General features: G+C 27.3%; 1 protein-coding gene across 3 annotated transcripts in view; it reads left to right on the top strand.

Moving 5' to 3' along the window:
* The window catches only part of LOC142331721 (H(+)/Cl(-) exchange transporter 7-like), an 81071-nt gene extending 66475 nt beyond the window's left edge, over nt 1–14596 (top strand). For all 3 annotated transcript variants that reach the window (XM_075377760.1, XM_075377759.1, XM_075377761.1), the window contains exons 16-19: nt 638–721; nt 7059–7139; nt 8831–8983; nt 13700–14596. In XM_075377760.1, the coding sequence (XP_075233875.1) occupies nt 638–721; nt 7059–7139; nt 8831–8932 (267 nt within the window). In that variant the 3' untranslated portion in view covers nt 8933–8983; nt 13700–14596. The remainder of the gene's footprint in view (nt 1–637; nt 722–7058; nt 7140–8830; nt 8984–13699) is intronic.
* The last annotated feature ends 6838 nt before the right edge of the window (nt 14597–21434 follow it).

The following is a 21434-nucleotide window of genomic DNA, read 5'->3' as shown; positions in this document are numbered from 1 at the left end:
AACATAAATTTTGCCACCTTGCTTTTCTTATTTAGTCATTATTATTAATGTTAATATAGTTATAATTTTGAAAATATTGAAAAATAATGTTGGATGAAAGAAATATTATGAAGAAAGTTTTACAACATTTTGCATCTGCATCAGGTTGCAAACTTTTTTTATAGATTCTTTTATTTTTAATATTACATGTATTTTGTTAATTTGATATATCATAACTATAACATAAATAAATTATATTTTATTATTTTTTTCCTGTCTATCTAAATTTAATACATGATTACAGTTCTACAGAAACAATATTGCCTAAGCCAGATTATGTTATGGTGATAAAAAGGAAAGTACATAAGATATATGAGAAAATATTATGTCTGACATTTTTTATTATTTGAACTTAGATATCAATACCATAGATGTTATTAACTTTCCTTAAAGATAAAAATTTCACTTAAAGTTAAATAAAAAAAAACAAATGTTCCACAAAATGGATAGAAAAATTATATATTTATTTGTGTGATCAATCTGATAATTTTTTCTGGAAATTCTGTTTAATAATTATTGTTGTATTTAAATAAGCTAAAATTAAAAATATGTATGTATGTATTTTTTTCTATAATTTATATTAATTTTTCCGTTGCAGGAAGTTAATGTACTAACTGAAAGAAGATCTTGTAAAATTGATTTAAGACCTTTCATGAATCTTTCTCCATATACTGTGTCACTTGTAAGTACTGTATTTTTGTAGCCTTTTTTCATATTAATGTTATTTATTTTTTATTATTCTTTTTTATAGAAGAAATAAAGAGTTTTAATTTAATTATATTTTTATTATTTATGCTTTATTTAATTAATAGCATAGAAATAACTTAATTGATCTTTTTAAAATCATGCACATTATAACTGTCCTATTTTGATATTTGTACTATAAAAAGTATTATGAAAGTTGTAGTAGAACAAAAAAAGCTATTGGTAGAAGAAATATATTATTATAAATATATTTAATAACCATTTGTCATTCATTGTAGTAATAAGTTATTTCAGACTTCCAATTCTAGAAGAATTTGTAAAAAAGTAATAACAGTTAAGAAAAAAATAACAGTTAATAATCTGCTGTATTAAATAATTCATCATTTTGATGCGGTAAATTTTATCAGCTAATTTTTCCAAACATACTTTTCTATAAATAATATTTCTATTAAAATTTATAAAAAACTTTTTGTGGTGAATTAACATCAATCAAAAAAAAAAGAATAAATTTTAGAATAATTATTTATTCAGTGACCTCATTGCAACCAATGCACTAACATATAAGAAATGTAAGTATTAGTTCTGATATAGTGTTTTACTAAGACAATGTTATTACATAATATGAAAGTTGTTTGAAAAAGAAATTCATCGGGAAACAAAAGAAGTAATTATAATTCAAAAGCTTACATGTTTTAAAGTTCAAGCCAGAAGTTTTACTGCAGACTCCCAGAAAAATGTAGAAAGCATTTAGCTGCTACTGTGGTGTTGAAAATAAGTGTTCAAGGAAATAAAGGAGAATCTTTATCTACAATACCATTAGAGTCATCTCAGAAATAAAAGAGTTCTGCAAAAAAAAAAAATGTGTATAGAAATTTATAATTAAACTAAAAAATGATGGTGTATTTTATTGATAGCGAAAGTAGAACTTATTACTTATTAATTATGTATACTTATTATATATTACATTATTGTATATATTATATTACTTATATTATTAATTATGTATACTTATTATTAATTAAGTAGAACTTATTTGTATTTGTTAGTAAGTATGGAAAAGAGTTAAAAGTAACAGATCAGACCTTATTTGAATATAATACAATACAAAAAATTCATTTAATATAAAGAAAATATTATCCTGAATGAAAGAACCATATATATACATATGCATACATACATACATACATACATATATACATGAATTCACTGCCCTTCTTTAACCCTTCTTCATATACATTTATAGGACAGTGAATTCCATACATATAATATATGTACGCATGAATATATATATATAATTTATTTAAATTAAACTTTTTGTAGTCATTATCTCCTCTGTAATAAATTTTAGCTAATCATAAATATTTTTTTCAACCTCCACACAGAATTAAAAAAACATTCTTACCTTTACTTTTTTTCTCATTATAGCACTTAAAGTTAAATAAAAAAAAAACAAAAACAAATATTCCACAAAATGGATAGAAAACTAAATATCCATTTAGGATATTTAGTTTAGATATTAAGGCATAAGCCCATCTTCAGTAATGTTTTCTTTAAAAATCGTTTTATTCTTTCTTTACTTACACATAAAAATGTACAATTTTAAGATAATGCTTCTTAGAAGAAGCGTTATTGAGAGCAGTAGAGTGTTAATGTTTTAACAGATAGCATTATGTGAGAAATAATTAATTATAGTAATTAATACATGTAATACATTAAAAATTAATTAATACAGTAAAAATACACATAAGGATGAGCAAGTATACTCACCTCAAAAAGGTACGTACAAGTACATACCATTTCTCTGAACATCACAGATTTAATTTTTTTTAAACACATTACTGAATATAAATATAATAAAGATCAGAATGTTCCATTACTTATTTTTAAATGATCATTAATTTTGCTTTGCATCGCCATTTTAAAACGTGAATTCAAACTTTTTCTAAAAAATTTATTTTGTAATCAGTATCGTCTGGTAAATGGAGCAGACTGAACACATAACACCTAACCTGACTAAGAGCTTCTAATGTGGCAGCTGTCATTAGTGATGCAGGCTTATCTTTTTCATCATCACTCTCCTTGTTTCTCGTCTCTTACAACATTTCTTGCACTATGCTCTCCTCGCATTTAATACATTGTCGTCAACTGATGCATACTCTAGAAACTGTCTTATATCAGCTCCTCTTTGGCTTTTTTTCAACATCACTGTCAGTTGCCAGTTCTTACTTTTTTTGGTCTTTTAATCCCTGCTTTAATAAAATAGTTTTCTGCAACTTTAGAGGTGACTGTTCCACGCTGCAGTCAAAATGAAATACATTATATCTGAAACAGTTACACAGGGAAAAGGTAAACCTTGATCCATAGCACATAAATAAAGTTGGATAAAGTTGGACCAGTTTCTTAAGATACTGCTCTTTCACTACTTTAATTACACCCTGGTCCATAGGCAGATGACTCGTCTTGAGGGCAGGTACAAAAACAGTTCTTATGTTTGATAGTTGGAGATGCATTTGATGCGCTGCAAAGTATTGGTAAAAAGAAGAATTTTCCTGTTTTGCCTTTGAAACATCGCATTCAGTTCTTTAGCACACAAAGCAAAATGTTTACATATCATCCAAGCTCAACATTTACTAGCATAACCACACGGGAGTGTTTGAACACCTTGGTGATTTTGCCTTTCCTATGACTAGAAGCTTAAATTTCTTGATATGATCTGCATTAGTACAAACTAAAGTCTTTCTGTACTTTTTTCCACTGGTTCTGTTCAACCAACCACTAGATGCAGTGAAATCAACAATTTGGAGTTCCTTGGCTATTTCCAGCGCTTTTTCCTTTAACATTGTCTCATTCATTAGGAGGTGTAAGCTATGAACATGTTGAAACCATTTCTGTAATGTCTTCTAACTGTTCATATCTACCAGTTTTTTTTTCTTTCTTTTTATTCCACCTTGAATGACACTTCTGAATTTCTTTTTGTTTTTTTTTAAATTATTCTTAATGTTGAATCAGGAATGTTAAGATCTTTAGTGATTTGAGTTGAATTTTTTTACTTTATAATTTTGATTATACTTTTTAACATTTTTAATGTATTATGGCTGATAATGCTTTTTTTTAATGCTGCTCATTTTGTTCTATACCAGTTTCATGACTGATACTAAAAAAAATATACTTACGAAAGAAAAATAAATGATTCAAACAGTTCTTACTCAGCAAAACAACAGGATACCATGTCACATTAGTTTGAATTCTATGATTCATATTAACTGTTATGTTGATGAGTGGTTATCTTACTTTTTGGTTAGGGAGAAATTTACAGCAAACTTCTGGTGATTTACATTTAATCTTATTTTCATTAATAAATTGCTAAACAGCCTTACACAACAATTAAATTTCAATTCATCTGATACAAAACAGAGAAGGTATTAGGCAGAATTGAGTGTGTATTAAGCAGAAACATATACACGTGCTTTGCCTTAATTGGTCTGTGGACTTAATAAAAAAAAATCTTTTAAGAAGAAAATCATTTCATCAGTAAGCATATTAAGTGGAGTTTATATTTAAATTGTATTAAATAAACCGCCTAGTACAGAATATTGAAATAAGACATATCTTACATTAATTTTTCATTAAAGTACTTGTGCGGGATCCCGCATCCTCAGTCTAATTGAAATAAATCTGTTATTGTGTAATAATAATTGTCTGTTAATTTTACACAGAGTGCTGCTATCTGTTGCAGTTTTTATAAGAACGTCTCCTTCAAACACTGCCTGCTATGTCAGGCATGTGAAAAGGTATCTCTTGTTGTTTTGGCACAGTAGCATGGAAACAACAATGGGTTCCCTTTCCAAGTACTGTGTCGTAAGTTACAAAACAACATTTTGCTGCATTCGAGTGGAGTTTGGCCAAACTTATTTGAGTTTCTCCTCTACAGAGGATGTTGGTTTTTTATTATTCTAACAACATCAGGTCCCATTTCAGTTACGGGAAATAAAAATACTCAAACTTCGCTGATAAGAGGTTCCTTTTGTATTGTTGTTAATTTGGTTTATTTTTTAAGTTAAATTATTAACTCATCTAAAGTACATAAAACTAAACTAAATTAAGTGATCCATTGAATGAGTGTAAAAATGTCAGAGCAGCTGACTGCAACTCAGTGCAATCAGCTGATTGTGACAGCTGACTGTAGTCTACTGTTTATTTATGTCAGTCTGCATTGGCGTATTGTTGTGATAGTTTTACTCTTGTGCAGTGGAAGAAATTGTGTTTTAAAACAATTAAATGACGTTGGTGTTGACAATATAGTGAAGGATAAAGTGTATGAAGACTATTTTGCTGTCCATGATAACACACTAAGCAGCAATTGTCGTCATGAATCTAAGATTTGATCTATATGCAAAGCGCCAAAAACACTACACTTCTGGTGCTAAAATGGCAATGGTACCGGAAAAAGAAAAAATGAAATCCCTAGTGATGATGAGATTATATCTTGAACTAGTTTCAAAAGAACAGCTTTTGAAACTTTTTAGCAACTTTTGACACAAGAGAAATTTACCGCTCGTCTTGAAAATAATGAGCCAATTATATAAAATCTTGAAACTGTCCTGCACTATAGCTTTAACATGACTCAGCAGGTACACAATCTGTGCAACCTACTACAGCTAGGGACCATTTAGTTTTTGGTTCCTGTAAAGTTGGACTTTATGGGGTTATGTGTGAAACAACCAACAAGCAGATAAATTTTTCAAATACCCAAAAGTGTGTCTGTTGGCAAAGGTTCAAATCTCATCGTCAGTTGAGTTCACCACTACTTATGAATTCCAACATGGTGTAGACATAATTTTTATACACATAGATAACCGTGTTGTACAGAATAAAAATATTATTAGATATCTAGCCTGGAGGATTCTCACCACATAAACAAAAGATGTGCATCATTTCTGCCTGTTCACACAAAATTCTCATGTGACTGGGGGTTTGGTCTCCTAAAGTAGAAGTTTCAAACTATCTTGTATCATCAATTGAAGAGCTAGTTAACAGTGTAGAGCTATCAACCCATACATCAAAAGTCAACACTGCCATCGCTATTGGCGATGAACAAGGAAATACCATAGTTGATGTATATGACTGGTTAACATTTTTCAAAACAAACAGTTACAAGAAAGTACCCCAGGTAACAAGTTATAATCACTTTGAGTTTAAAGGGTCAAATGACAGAGTATAGTATAAAACTGAAATAAAAAATGGAAATAATGTGTTTGTCCATAACATATTACTTGATGACAAAGATAAACTTGAAGGATTTCCCAATAAAATTACCCCTAAAGGCATGTCTGAAGAGAGGAAGTTGTATCTCTACAAAAACATTAGGCCTTTTTGCAAGGAGAAATATAAAGGCATTCTTATGCTCTCAAGTGTCTTCCAACACAAAAACTAATGAAGAAGAAGAGCCAGAGCCAGTTTAAGAAGTAAGTGCAGGTAAGAAGAAGCAAAAGCGCTCAATCTGAAACTTAAACATGATCAAAGAAAATTTTTTTTAGTTACATATATAACTTTTTAATTACATGTAATTTGTATTTTTGTTGTAGAGGATATTTTAAATGTTAAGTATGTATAATTTTTATCTTTAAATGTTTTATTAAATATGTTGTTTTCATACTAAACTTTTAAAGTTGTTTTTCTCAAAACACTGATTTCCATGCCTATGATTTCAATTGTCTATAACTCTGCGAGATTTTTAGATATAAGTATGGTTTTTGGTCTCCAAATATTTATAAATTTATCTTGTATAAGAAAGTATAAGTAACTCAATTTCTCAAATTTCTGACAAGAGGTCCCATTTTGCTTTCTGTATCACAAATAAATTACTTTCTCACTTGTATTGTATTTTATCTTTATCTTAATTAAAATAAATTAAAATTCATAGTTTTGAAGAAAATAAATGTCTCTTTTCTCCATAAAATGTAAATAATTTTTTAATCATTTACCAAACTTAGAAAATGGTGTATAACCGTTTGGAAACATTGGGTTATCATTTATATTTCTTGTCAAGTGCCATTTGAGTCATACAGCAATAGTTGTTTATTTCATTGTAATTAATTTTTCAATTTACGTCTGCTTTTCAATAATAAAATTTTTATAATTATAATTTAAAATTTAGTGCGTTTTATTTCTACTAATTAATAAATATGTTACTTTTATTACATTGAGGAACAAAATGTTAACTCTCAATTATTTTTAAGAAGTTGCAGTGTTACTTCAAAATAAATCTTCTCTTTTGTTATCATTTTTTTATCTTTTATTGCTGTTGTTTTCAGGTTGCATCACTTCCTAGGATATTTAGATTGTTCAGAGCGCTCGGTTTGAGGCATCTTATTGTTGTAAATGATTATAATGAGGTAATTGTTATTATTGATTTTGTTTTGTTCATTATTGCTGTTATTTTAATATAGTTATGAGAGTCATTTAAATTAAATACAAATAGTTGTGGAGGCAAAACAGTTTGTATCAGGGTTATGATATCTTCAGAACAGGAAGTTGGTAACCCTGTTATGACTTTTTATTAGCTGTTTGAGAAAAATTATTTGTTTATTACCTTGAAATGTCATTTTATGATGAATTTACTTGAAGTTTGAATTAGTTGAACAATGTACGCAGTTACATGATTTTTGCTTTCTGAAGGTGAAAAACTAGTTAGCATTTACTCTCATATGACAAATCAATACAGACAAAGTTATATGAATTGCAGAAATTTTTACAAGTGAGTGGAAAAATTTAAAGAGGTTGAACTTCAGTAACTGATCAACATCATTCTGGAAGGAATCCAATGCTTGAATCTCTCATATTAGAAGACCAACAGATTACAGTTCAGATTATAGTTAGAAAATTACAAGTATCTGTTGGTACAATTCATAACATTATCACTGACAAGCTCAAGTACTGTAAAACAAGTACCAGGTGGATTCAAAGAGCGTCGACACATCACCAGAAGGAGACAAGACTTTGCATGTGCACAGAACTGAAAAATAGTATCAGCAGAAAAATGATATTTTTTTAAACAGTATTCTAACTTTTGATGAGACATGGATTCACCATTATCAAATGGAGTCAAAAAAGACAGAAAATGGAGTGGAAGCACATGAGTTCACCTGTTGAGAAAAAATTCTGAACCCGATCATCAGCATGAAAAATCATGATGACAATCTTTTGGGATGCAAAAGGCCTGGCTTTTGTTGATTTTCTAGACCAGCAAACAATAAACCGTACATACTACTGTACTTATCAACAAAGTGAAGCCAAATGAAGAAACACCCTGGATCTCAGCCCAAAGACATCATTTTGTTTCATAACATCTAGCCTCACAGCTCAACTGCACAAGTGTACTAACTTAACCCTTCCATACAATCCTGATTTGGCCCAATTGGATTTCCACTTTTTTGGTCCACCTAAGGAAGAACTATTTGATAAGAAGTTTAATGGCAGTGACGACATCAAAGAAAATGTTCTAAATTGACTCCAATATCAAGATGAAGATTTCTTTGTAGCAGGCATAAATAGATTTGATTAAAAAATCAGATATTTATTAATGTTGGTGGAGATTATGTTAAAAAGTAGAAAAAATTTCATTGATTAAATAAATTGTTTTACCTCCAGAGCAATTTATGTCTAATTATTAATTATTTATATTTATTAATTAATTTATTATTATTAATCAAACATACCATTACATCATGGTGACATGCAATATATTTTGATTCTGGCAGATTTTGAAGTAATACCTTATGGTGGTTCCAGAGGCTAAACAAAAAAAAAAGAGAAAAGAAGAAAAGGATTTGTGATTGGTGGTTAGAACATTGTATCAAGCCTTTACAATCTACCCATTGATTGTTTTAGCATGATCTACTCGACTTAATCCATTGCCCAATTTCTACTTCCTCTGCTTATCTATTGTAATCTCCTCTGTAATATTCTGGTTTCTTTCTGTGTCTGCATCTGAATCTATTCCTTCGTAATCTATTCCCCTTTTTTTATGAACTTCATCATTTTTTTAATATTGTAATTTGTTTACATTTATTTATCATTTTTGTAGGTTGTTGGGATGGTAACAAGGAAAGATTTAGCTCGTTATAGAGTTTGGAAGCACATGGGTCATGTTGGTGTTGAAGAGTTGCGAATACTTGATAAGCAATGAAAGAGATATTTTACAAAACATTTGCCATGATATAGAGCTACAAACATACTTGTAATTATATTTATTATTTTTAATGTTTATTAAGATATAATAAAGACATATGGCTAGGTGTATAATATAGTGGACGTGTTACATCTTGTAAGCTAAGTTTAGTTATTACACTCTTGTAAAACTTTTTAAATTCAAGAATAAGTTTTTTTTTTTTTTTACTGTCAAGGGATCTGTTCAGAACATCTTCTGAACAGAATATCAGTAAAAACCATCTGTAAACAGTAAACCATTGTTTAAGTATAAATGAGAACTTTTTTTTCTTGTCATCTGTGATGCCATACTTGTATGAAATGTTGATATATTTAAGTTTGTAAATTTCTTCTTACATAATCTTTTTTCCAACCTACAAATTAGTCATTGCTATTATTTTTACAAGACATAGCATTGCATAATAAATTTTGCCATAAAAGTTTTAAAATTGGTTTGTGATGAAATAGAATATGCACATGTGGAAACATAATATATTTTACAAAAAAAAATGTACATAATGGAGTACCTTAAGTTACGCCTTAGTAATGTCACCACCTTACATTACACCACATGGAAATGTATATTTCATAATTTTCCAGGAGAAAATAAACTTTTTTAACTCTATGACTGATTAGACTTTGGTCCACCATATTATTCTTAAAATGGGTAGCATGACTTCAGTGGAAGTAGAATGAATTTCCACCTTCAAGAACTTAAAAAACAATTCTTTAGCAGTAACAACAACTCAGTTTCTAACAAAGAAATTAGATTCTTTTACAGCTGTAAAACAAATTATTATTAAATCAGTTTAACAAATTAAATTAGAATTAAGTTACAACTAAGCTTTCCTTTTTGAGTAGGTGTGATTTTTTTATTATTTTATTTACAATAGCAACCTACTTATATATACTTTAGTAATTAGTCCTTTAGGAATTAATCACCGTATTTTGAAAAGAAGTGTGGATGACTTGCAATCCTTGTTAATATTTAACAAAAAGTTATTTATTTTCTTTTATATACACTGACACACTGGACATCAGTCTGTTGTCAGACTGTCTTAACAAGCAATGTCTATGTCTTAATGGACATAGTTTTAACAAGTAGTACATGATATTTTTATTTGATAATAAATATATGTATATATATATATATTATTTATGTACTTTTTGACTATTTATAAACTAAAGTAAGTAGTAAATAGAAATTACAAATTCTTAAGTGCAGTTAGTTTAAAAAAATTCATCAGATTTCAGAGATCAGTTTTATTATAACTGAAAACTTCACTATTATTTTTTAACAGAAATTTCAACATGAGTTGATCAGCAATTATTGTTTAAAATCATTCATGTTTATAAATATCATTTACTTTACATCATGGTAAGCAATAAATTTTTATCGTTCAGTAGAATTAAGTACTTAAAATTACATGTACTTGTTAACATTAGTAAAATTTTGACTTTCTAATAAAGTCAATAATTTTCTGTTTCATGTATTTCTGTTTTAACCTGATGATATCAATTTTTTCTCTATTGATATGTTTATTATTATTTATTAAAGGTATTTTTAATCTTATTTATAAGTGTAATTTTTTTTTTGTAGAAATTTTACAATAGTTTGTATGTTATCATGTATATTTGGTGAGTTAATATAAATTTTTTTCATAATTTTAATTAGATTGTAAAGTTTATTAGGAACCTCCTGGAATATCTTATTTATAATTTTTACTGGTATTAATAATAGATGTCAAAATGAACAATTTGACAGAACTCATGAATGTCTTCAGTTTGTTTTTCTATCTTTGAATCATCTTCAGTCAAAAATTATGTTTATAACTTCTTTAACAGAATATGGAGTGAGACTATTATTTCTTAGCTGGGCTTTAAGATTGTAAAATCAGTATAATCAGCATAACTGATTTTATATTTTCTAATCTTGATTTACAGTTGTATTTGTTCTCATTTCATGATCAATCAGTTGATACGTTTATTGTAGTGTAAAATCTATTGCAGCATTAATTATAAATATAAGTTTTAATAAAAATTCAAGACTGTTTATGGTATAAGAACTGAAATACATCTCAATTTCTGTTTAGTTAATCTATTTGGAGTTAATTTATACTGCTTTTAATAGTCAGTTAAATAGAATGGAGGTAATTATGTTTAAATTTGATTATTTATATATATATATATATATATATAAAATAATAACAAAATTCTATTCTTTGGTTAGACAACTATAAAAAAAACTAAGTAAGTTAGAAAATTATCCAAATTAATAGAAAATTTTCTAATGCAATTCATTAGGTCAACAACCAAACAGAAAAAAAAACAAAAGCAGTAAATCTCGACATTTAGTCCAAGATATAGGACTTTATCAAGACAAACTACAAATGACAAAAAACAACACCAGCAAATACTTATAAACCCCCCATCACCTAATCAAAAAACCAAAACCCCCACTACAAAAAATGTTATCATCTTCATAGATACTCCCACCTCCATCCTAATGATAACATTAAGTTACAATCCAAACAAAAAATACAAATCCTAAATTAATATACTAAAACAACACAAAATAAAACCAAAACCAACAAGTAACCAATAATACACAACCAATTTTTATCTATTAATTTAAAACACATTAGCATATATAATACTTAAATCAGATATGTCCGTTCTATTATTTATAGAATTTATATCCTTTTTAATGTGGATCATCTCCAATATATTTCTTTTTACGAAATGAGGTTCCCTTTCTAAAATTTTAAGTTAATCAAAATCAAATTTATGTATTTTGGCATTTTCATGCTTATTCAATGCAGTAATTTCATTTTTCCTATATTTATGTGCATCAATTCTTTTTTTTTATAAATATTGGGATGTTTGTCCAATATAACATGCTGAACAACCACTACATGATATATTGTACATAACATTAGACTGATTTTGCTTGTTTGTTGGCACCTTTAATTTCGGAAAAATGTTACCAGTTGTATTGTACCTACTATGGAGCCACCATCAGTCTATTTTTAAAAACCTTTTGAATATTTTCAGACAAGTCAGGAACATATGGAAGCGCCAAATATTTTTTTCATATTTTCTTTTTTTTATAAGAAAACATATTGTAAAGCCTATGAATTCTAGACTTCACAATTTTATCAATGAAACTTTTGGGATAGTTATTTTCCAAAAGCAACTCTCTAACTTTTTTAATTATTATTGGTCTTTCTTTAGGATCCGCAAAACACAAAGCTTTATCTACCAAACCAACCACTACAGCCTTTTTATGAATAATTGGCTGGGCAGACAAATAATTCAAATACCATCCAGAAGCCGTTGGCTTATCATACCAAACAGTATTAATTATGCCATCACAATGCCTTACATCATATCCAAAAAATTTAGTTCATTATTTTTTTCCTTTTCTATTGTAAATTGAATGGATTTATTAAATTTATTAAACTCATCCAAAACATATTCAATTTTGTCTTCAGGCAAACACAAAAAAATATCAACGTATCTTTTATAAATTGGAATATTCATATTTAATTTTCCTAAAATTCCAACCTCAATATATTCCATTACTAAATTTGCCAAACATGCCGACACAGGCGCACCCATTGCCAAACCGTGCTTTTGCTCAAAAAAATTTTCTTCAAACTGAAAATACATATTAGAAATACAAAAGTCAATAATCTCCGAAAAATCAATTTTATTATTAATTTTAGTATATTGTCTGATATCTTCCCAACACTCACATATCACAACCGTAACTAATTCAACAGGAATACTGGTATACAAAGAAACAACATTAAATGACATCAAGCAACAACCGTTTGGAACATTTTGTTCCACAATAAGCCTATGGAAACTTCACGAATATTTAACAGTAAGTTCCGTATTACCAACAACATTTTGTAAAATTTCAAGTAAAAATTTTGACAACCTGTATGTAGGTGATTGAATCCAACTAACAATAGGCTTCATCAGGCAACCAACCTTATGCAGCTTAATTAAACCATAAATCATTGGTGGTTTTGCATTATTAATGCATAACCTACGTTCTTCTATTTTCTATACATATTTATTTTTTATTAGTATATTATTTTCCTTTTGCAATTTACTAGTACAGTCAGACCTAGTAGGTCTATAAGTCTCCTAACAAATCATTAATTTTTTCTCTATATTGGTTAGAATCCATTATAACACTTTTATTACTCTTATCCGCATTAATGACCAAAACATCCTTATTTTGCTTCAAAAACCTCCTAGTCCTCAACGCATCATCAACAGTCCCTTCAGTCTTCCGCCTTGCCGGAGCAATATCAAATTTATTCTGATATAACTTTTGGACAAACAAATTTCCAGAATATATTTTTAAATTTTGAACAATTCTACAAACATTCCTTCAGATTTCATTATTTTCCACTTCATCAGACAAGGTTTTTTTGTTTTTTGGTTGACCTCATTAGAAAATTTTCTATTAATTTGGATAATTTTCTAACTTATTTAGTTTTATATATATATATTACTCCGTGTTTGCTATCTAGTGATTATATTTGCTGAAACATAAAAAAAAAAATTTATTCAATATTTAACTGTTATTTAACATTATGAATTTTTCTTTGCAATAAAAATATCAATATAACTTTTCAATAACATTATTAACTATTAATAATAATATTAGTAATAACTGTTTTTTTTGTAAATAAGCACTCTAATGAAATAATAACTGTTCCTTTCCCAGGATATAAAAATGTTAACAAGAAAACAGTCTGTAACTGAAAGACTCTGCTGGTTCTCAGCTATTACACCGTAAACAAGTTTTATTTATATCAAAGAAATATACCAGCTAGCATTAACACATTAGAATTAGTTTGTTTTTGTTTTTTATTCTTATTAAAATCATTTTTTATTATTTGATAATTACAATATATTCTATAATTTTGTATATAGAAAAACAATTATTTAGTGTAATAATTATTACATTCCAGTTATAATGTTTTTCATCAATTGGTTTTTTTTTAACTTGTATATTTATTCGTGCGTTGTATGTTATGTTTATCATTAAGAACTGTTAAGCTTAAAATATTTGAGTTTTAAGTTCTCTAAGACTAATTATCCACTTTCAATATTTAAGATGATATGTGTAGATTTCCATAATTGTAAAGTCAATATTAATTTTGTCATTTCTTTGTATGCACATAAAACATTTATGCTAGCAATAATTACACTTTTTTTTCTCTTTTTAATTCATTATAAAAAATAAAATAATTGTCATTAATTATATAAAAATTGTTTTATTTTTATTATGTTATTTTTTATGTGATAATAATTTAATTTTTTTAAATTCTATAAAATCGCATGTATTTTTATATATTTATGTAATAAAGTGTGCTTTGTGTATACTGTAACAAAGCACCTTACTGAAAGAGTGATCTAAAGAACGAATTATACATTTATTTGTCTTATAATTATCATAGTTTATAGATTTTAATTTATCTGGCTGTTATAAGTTTTGTATTTTTTTTTAATAATGTCAATGTATTTATTTTTTTAATTTTATCTATTAAACTAACTGATCATTTTTAATATTGTAGCCCAGTAATTTTATTGTGTTAATAAAATAATGATTATTTTCTAATTTAGTGTTCTGTTGTTTTAAATTAATTGAGTTATTTTCTTTTTATAGTGCATTGAAGTATTATTCATCAATTTTTGCCAGCTGCATTGTCATTACCAACTAATAATCTTTTATTTCAGTTATTCTACAACTATTTTATTAAATCATGATCGGTGGTGAGAGTGTCTTCAAGAATGTTTTACTGTTATTTCTCAAAATAGAATTTTGCTAATCATTATTTAAATAGTTAAAAAAGTTTTTTCTCTTTAATATACTTTGTGGTATTTTAATTATTTAGATGTGATAAGTAATCTACCCACTGGCTATGGTGGGCAAGCTTTTACATTTACACAGGAACTTTATAGCACATTTTATAATGTTATTGTACTATAATGATATGCATTGTTGTTAGACCTAAAACATAATCTGCGGACTGGATTAAGAATTAATATCAACCTATTGCTCAGCCTTTAATGCTTTCATAGGATGCAAATTGCAATTCAAGTAAAAGCATACTCAAATTTTAATTAAACTTAGTCATTTTAGTTTTTGTTGTTTAATTTCATTTAATTTATTTTGAAATCTGAATGTAACTAACTAATTAGGTCGATAAACTGGTTCTTGTATGAAAATAATTAAAGTATAAAAAAACTGTATTATTCAATCCTTTGCATTTAATGCTTTTATTCACGTGGCAATGTTTTTACTATAAATATTTGCACATACTGCTGCATTTGTTTGATAACTTCTTTGTTCCTTTAATACTTATAATAATATCAATCGGGTATTTTCTGAATATGAGAAATGATTACTAAACAAGTTGACTAATTAACTTAACTATAAGTTATCTAATTAATAATAATTTTTAACTGAACATACCTTCATCATGGAATGTAATATGACTTGTTAAGAACATTTACAAACAAAACTTCTGTTTTGAGTTTTTACTATATACTCTGATTAGAAATATACTTCAACTATATATTTACTTTAAACTTGTCAGACTTGATGAAAAACATACGAAAATACAAACATATGAAAAACACACTCATATTATTATCCACATTTAAATTATTGTTTACTGTGTTGACAATAATTTTCACTATCCGTACTAATACAATAATACAGTATTTAATGGAATTCTACGACAAGTCATAAAGTTTTGGAAATATTAAATCCCAGCAGATATATTGAATGATGGATTTCTTTATGCAATAAGTAAAATTAAGTAATCTGTTACTACAGAAATTTTCATCTGTATTGTAGACAGAAGAAAATCCAAATTAAATATGGGAGGTTTTACTGTCTTAAATAATAATTTTAAGATTTTGATCTGTTAGCAAATCATAAAGCTAAATTTCTACAGCTCCTTATAATGTAATTTTCCCAGGCAAAAATTCAACTAATATATATCATTTATTTAAATTTTTTTATTACTCTTGTTATATTCATCAGAATTTTGTTTAAATTACTTAGTATTATTCATGGAAATATTCTTTTTATATTGTTAAATAAAATCTAATAATATATGCAGTAAATACTTATAAAACAAAATTTATATTATACTTTTAAGTAATTCTTGATTAATATTTTCATAATGGTATAAAATTAACTTTACAGTGCTTAGGTTATTGTATTTCTTGAAAAAATTGTCTTCAAATTTTCATGCAACTGTTCTTCATGATCTAATTATTTTTTATTACATTGTATATATATTTATATTTAATTTGGAGTTTTTTCCTTGTTTTTATGTTTTACCTAAAAATTAACATTTATTTGAAAAGAAGGGATTGTGAATAATTAATTTTTAACGATGTGTGTGTGTGTGTGTGTGTGCGCGTGCGTGCACATGTGTAACTCTTTCTATTGTTGTATCTATAGAATGCAAATTTTTTTCTATAAATGTATTAGTATATACATTATGGACCTTGTAAAACATACATCAGTCATAATTTTTCATGTTAACATTTTTTACAATGTTAATTGATTTTTTTTTAATTCCTGTTTTTCTGGTATAATATTAAATATATTTTTAAAACTTTTTACATCTTTATGATACATGATTATTAATTAAAATATTCAAACTTAAAAAAAACAGTAGGGTTAATGTAAAATTTATTTTTACTCCACAGTTTATCTTTATTTCAAAATAAAAATGTGTAATACATAATAAGGCTATAGTTTTTTCTTATTGGAGTTCTTGATTATTTATTTTTTATTTAATAATTTCTATATTTTATGTTAAAATTTGTAAGAAGTTCCTACTTTTATAATAACTAATTTACTCATTATATGAGATAAGAATATTGATTTACAGGTCTTGAAGTATTGAAGTACCAAATATTTTTTTTTTTTTACATTATTTTAGTCAATAATTTAATGTTGAACATTATAATATTATGAAATATTAAAATAGGTATTTATATATATATTTATTATTTTTTTTGTATGATTATATATAATATTTACTTATTTTTTTAATAATGCATATAAATAAGTAAAACTGCCCATAAAACTTGTTATTGCACTATCTTATTTAATGCTATATTTTTTATGTAATAAATTATATATTTGTATTATGCTTAATCATTATTATTTCCCACTACATCATTATGAGGTGTTCTTCGAGAAAAAAATGACATGTTTGTTCCATTCTGTTCTGGTGGATTGACTGACAGACTGAAAGCATTTATTCCCAAATAAAAATCTTGCTATTATAAATATATAATCTTGCTAAATATAAAAACGGTAAGTGACTAATTTTTTAATACGTGTTTTTATTATCAGCTTTTGAGCTCAATCAACAAAACTGGAACTTTCTTGAAACTGGACTTAAAAAAAAATTAGTTTTATAAAGCTAATAACATTAAGTATTTAAAACTGAAAAAATTATTTTGTTCTTTCATTTTGTGGATTTGCTTGTAAGTGCAAAAGTTTATTCTTCTATACAATAATAAATACATGAAATGATCAAATTCATATAAAACATTTTTTTAAATTTTAATTTTGAAATTTAACATTTTTAATTGATATAAACAATTATTCTTTTTTTTTTTAAACCCAGAACTTTTTTATGCATGCACGTAAATGAAACTATGCTTCATCAATATAGAAAATATAGTCCAAAATGAATTGTCCTCTAGAAACTAAACTATTCACAGTGATGAATTCGCTATTGTTCTGTGGCCAATAACTTTTAAATTGCCTTGATTTATATGGAATGTGATAGCTTCTTACAATCCGCCTTGTTTGCAGTGATAACACTGATATTTTTCTGTTGGACCAACCTTTGCGTGGGCTTGTTAGAACTATGTTGTATAACAGGTATGTCTTCAGTTTTTCTTCATTGAGTACAGATTCAAGCAGTTTATTAAAAAAAATAGTCTACCGCTTTGCTCATAGTCCTTCACCGATCCCATCTCCTTAAATTTCTCAATTAACACTCTTATACTCTGTTGATTAGATACTGGTGTACCTGGAAATCTAAAGGAAAACTAGTCTTTCACTTTACTACTTCTGTGTACTCACCATGCTTATGGAAGATGTATTCAACACGAAATATTTGCTGTTCTAAAGTACTGAACACATGTAGAATGATACGGTCACAATTGCTCAAAGACCAGTAGTTACATGTAGTGAACACAAAGAATCAGACACTCCTTTTTATCTCAAAGACACCAGCCTGAGTGGCTTGCGGAAACAACTGCAATCAACACAGGATTACCAACCTTTGCAGAAAATATTACTCACAGCACACAGAGTACAATCCTTCGACATATAATCATGTTTAAGTAGGTGTATACTTACTTTTCAAATGCACTGTGTTTTACACTGTTGAGTATTGCAGTCTTCAAGTAAACACACTTTTGTCACTTGAATAACCACCCTTTTGTTTTAGTCCAGTGATTCTCGACCTTTTCAGCTCCATGACCCCCAAAAAGTTAAAAAAAAATATAATGAATATTTTGCGACCCCTCCCCCCTAACCACAACCCAATGAATCCAAGTAAAACTATTTATTTAGTTGCATTGATAGCGATAGGTATGAACATACGTATATGAAGGAATTTTTCAAAAGAAAATTACATACTTTGAATAATCAATAAGCTTCTATTTGTAAATCAAGCCATACTGATAAAAGTACACTCGACGCATCTTATCTTGTAGCATTAAGAGTAGTTAAGATGTCCAAACCCCATACAATCATTGAAACATCATATTGCCTGCTGCAGATGATTTGATCAATGTTTTATTAGGTGTGGAAGAATCAAGAAAAATAGAAAAATAATTCCCCTTTTTAACACAGTATCAATGATATACAGACAGGCTGTTGATCAGATAATTCATCAAGTGAATTTTTTAGTGTTCAATTTGATGAATCAACAATGTGGAAAAAACTTCTCAGTTATGTTTTATGATATATGAAAGTGATAGGGACATATCAGCAGTCAAAGAAAATATGTTGTTTTGCAAATCAATACCTGGTTATGCAAGAGGACAATGTGTTTTTGATGCGTTTTATGAAGCTACTGAAAACTATAACATAGATTGGACAATATGTACTACAGTATGTATTGATGGTGCAAATGTGAACAATAAAGAAGAGTGGATTTCTGAAAAAATTAAAAGATAGTCTTATACCAAGGGCAGAACGGATGCACTGCTTCCTTCACAGACATGCTCTTGCCACAAAGAATATGCTGGAGAATCTCAAACAAATTCTTTGTAAATCTGTAAAAATGGTTACTTTTATTAAAAGTTGACCATTACAGAATAGACTGTTTGCTAAACTATGTGATGAAATTGGCGAAAAGAAAAAACTCTTCTTTTTCATACAAAAGTCAGATGGTTATTGTGGAGGAAAGTGTTAACCTGGTTATGGGAATTGCAAGATGAATTGGTATTTTTTCAGGATAAATAGACACAATTCTCATTGTTTTTACAGAATAATGAGTGTATGTTGACGTCTTGGCTTACTTAGCCGATGTATTTTCGCATTTATTAAACAACTTGAATGTGAATTTATGAGGGCATGATAAAAACATTTTATTAATGACAGTTAAATTTCATGTTTTCATTAAGAAGATTGATATCTGGATTATCAATATATCAAAAATTTTGATATATTTCCACTCATTTCTGATTATATTGAGAAAAATTTGGTTGAAGAAGACACTTATTCACCACAGTTTGGATAGCATGAAGGTGAGATTAATCTTGCATGAGCTAAAAATTCAGTTGGTAAAATATTTTTCAGAAGATAAAAATGATTATTCTGAGAGATAGTTACTGAAAGCATGTAATGAAAACATTGCAACTGCTAAGTTACCAGTTGAGATTCATGACCAGCTCATCGAAATGTCTGCTGATAAAATATTACAACTATAAATCACATCTGAAGATGTAGGTACGTTTTGGCTTGCACATCAAAATGAGTATGGAAATTTAATCACAGAAGTATTGAAAATATTAATCCCATTTACTATATCTTATCTCTGTGAAAAGGGTTTTTTTGTTTATGGTTGTGTGCTAATAACTAAATATAGGAATCATTTTTTATCACGTGAAAACAATTTGCTTTTGTATGTTTCTAACATAGATCCACTTATTGGAGAAATTTTTAAATGAAAAATAAACAACAATCTCAAATTTATTTTCTTTACATGTGTACTTGTAAATTTAAGTAGAATGTTTATAATAATTTTTTTTTAATCTGAAATGATTTCATTATTGTGAAGTTTTAGGCTAATTTTTTTGCAACCCCCCAGGATGAAAAATGCTGTTTTAGTCTATGGATCATGCTTCTAAAAGCAGATGGTTATGTAAGAATTTAGTTTAAGGTATTGTGAGTTTTGGTTTACTGAATGTTCTGAAAATTTTTCTGTTTTTTTTTTTTTTCTAATGGTGAGGTTAAGAAAATTTATTTATTTTGTTCATATTCAGCAGTAAAGTACAGTTTGTGGTTTATTTTTATACGTTAATAGTTAACATTGCCTGTTCAAATTGTGTTTAGGGTGCCTCAGTAAAATAAGTTGGTATTATTATGTGTTATAAAAACTATATTTCACTAATTTTGTGATGTTCCCAGTAATTAAAAAATTGTATTATGAATTAATTAGTGATTCAGATTATTTTGAAAAGGAGTTTACCTCTGACAGATTTTGCATAATTCATTTTCCTTTACTTTTCATTTGCTTATATACCCCATAATTTTCTCTGAAAAACTGATCCTTAAAATGTGTTTCTTTCAAGGTATATAAATTGTGTAATAAATTAATTCATGGGTACACTAATTTGCTTCTTCACTTAGTCCCAGGCTTTCTTAATGTTGTAACACAAATAAGCATTTAAGATATAAGGAGCTCCAACCAGGAAAGCTTTTCTGATAGTAGTGAGCGATACCTATATGCAGCCAATCTCTGTGCTATAATTTGTAAACTGAAGTAGCATATTTGTATTACATTGTGCTTGGATACTGGTGTATATGCCAGTATATTTGGCTCAATGAAGATCTTGAGACACCATTTCAGACGTCACTATTTATAGTAATTCTGATACAGGTTGTTTGTTATTACTGAATAGGCTCTACAATTTTTAAAGTAATTGGTTTTAATCAGGTTAATAATTGTTTGATCATGACACCAAATAAATTTGTAATTTACATTAAATATTTCTTCCACACCACTAATTACTTCTACCTGCCCAGTTTAAGAAAAATAATCAAAAATATGAAATTACCCAAAAAGGGTTGGGCAAAGTTACAAAATAATTTTACCTTATGTTTATCTCTTTATAGGATAGAAAATAATTTCTCAACATTTAATTTCATTTCACTGCTCATTTATTCATCACCAGATATA

Source organism: Lycorma delicatula, chromosome 10 (assembly GCF_047948215.1).
Source record: "Lycorma delicatula isolate Av1 chromosome 10, ASM4794821v1, whole genome shotgun sequence".
Classification (NCBI taxonomy): Eukaryota; Metazoa; Arthropoda; class Insecta; order Hemiptera; family Fulgoridae; genus Lycorma; species Lycorma delicatula.
The sequence above is the reverse complement of the archived record's forward strand: the minus strand, read 5'-3'. Positions and strand labels throughout refer to the sequence as shown.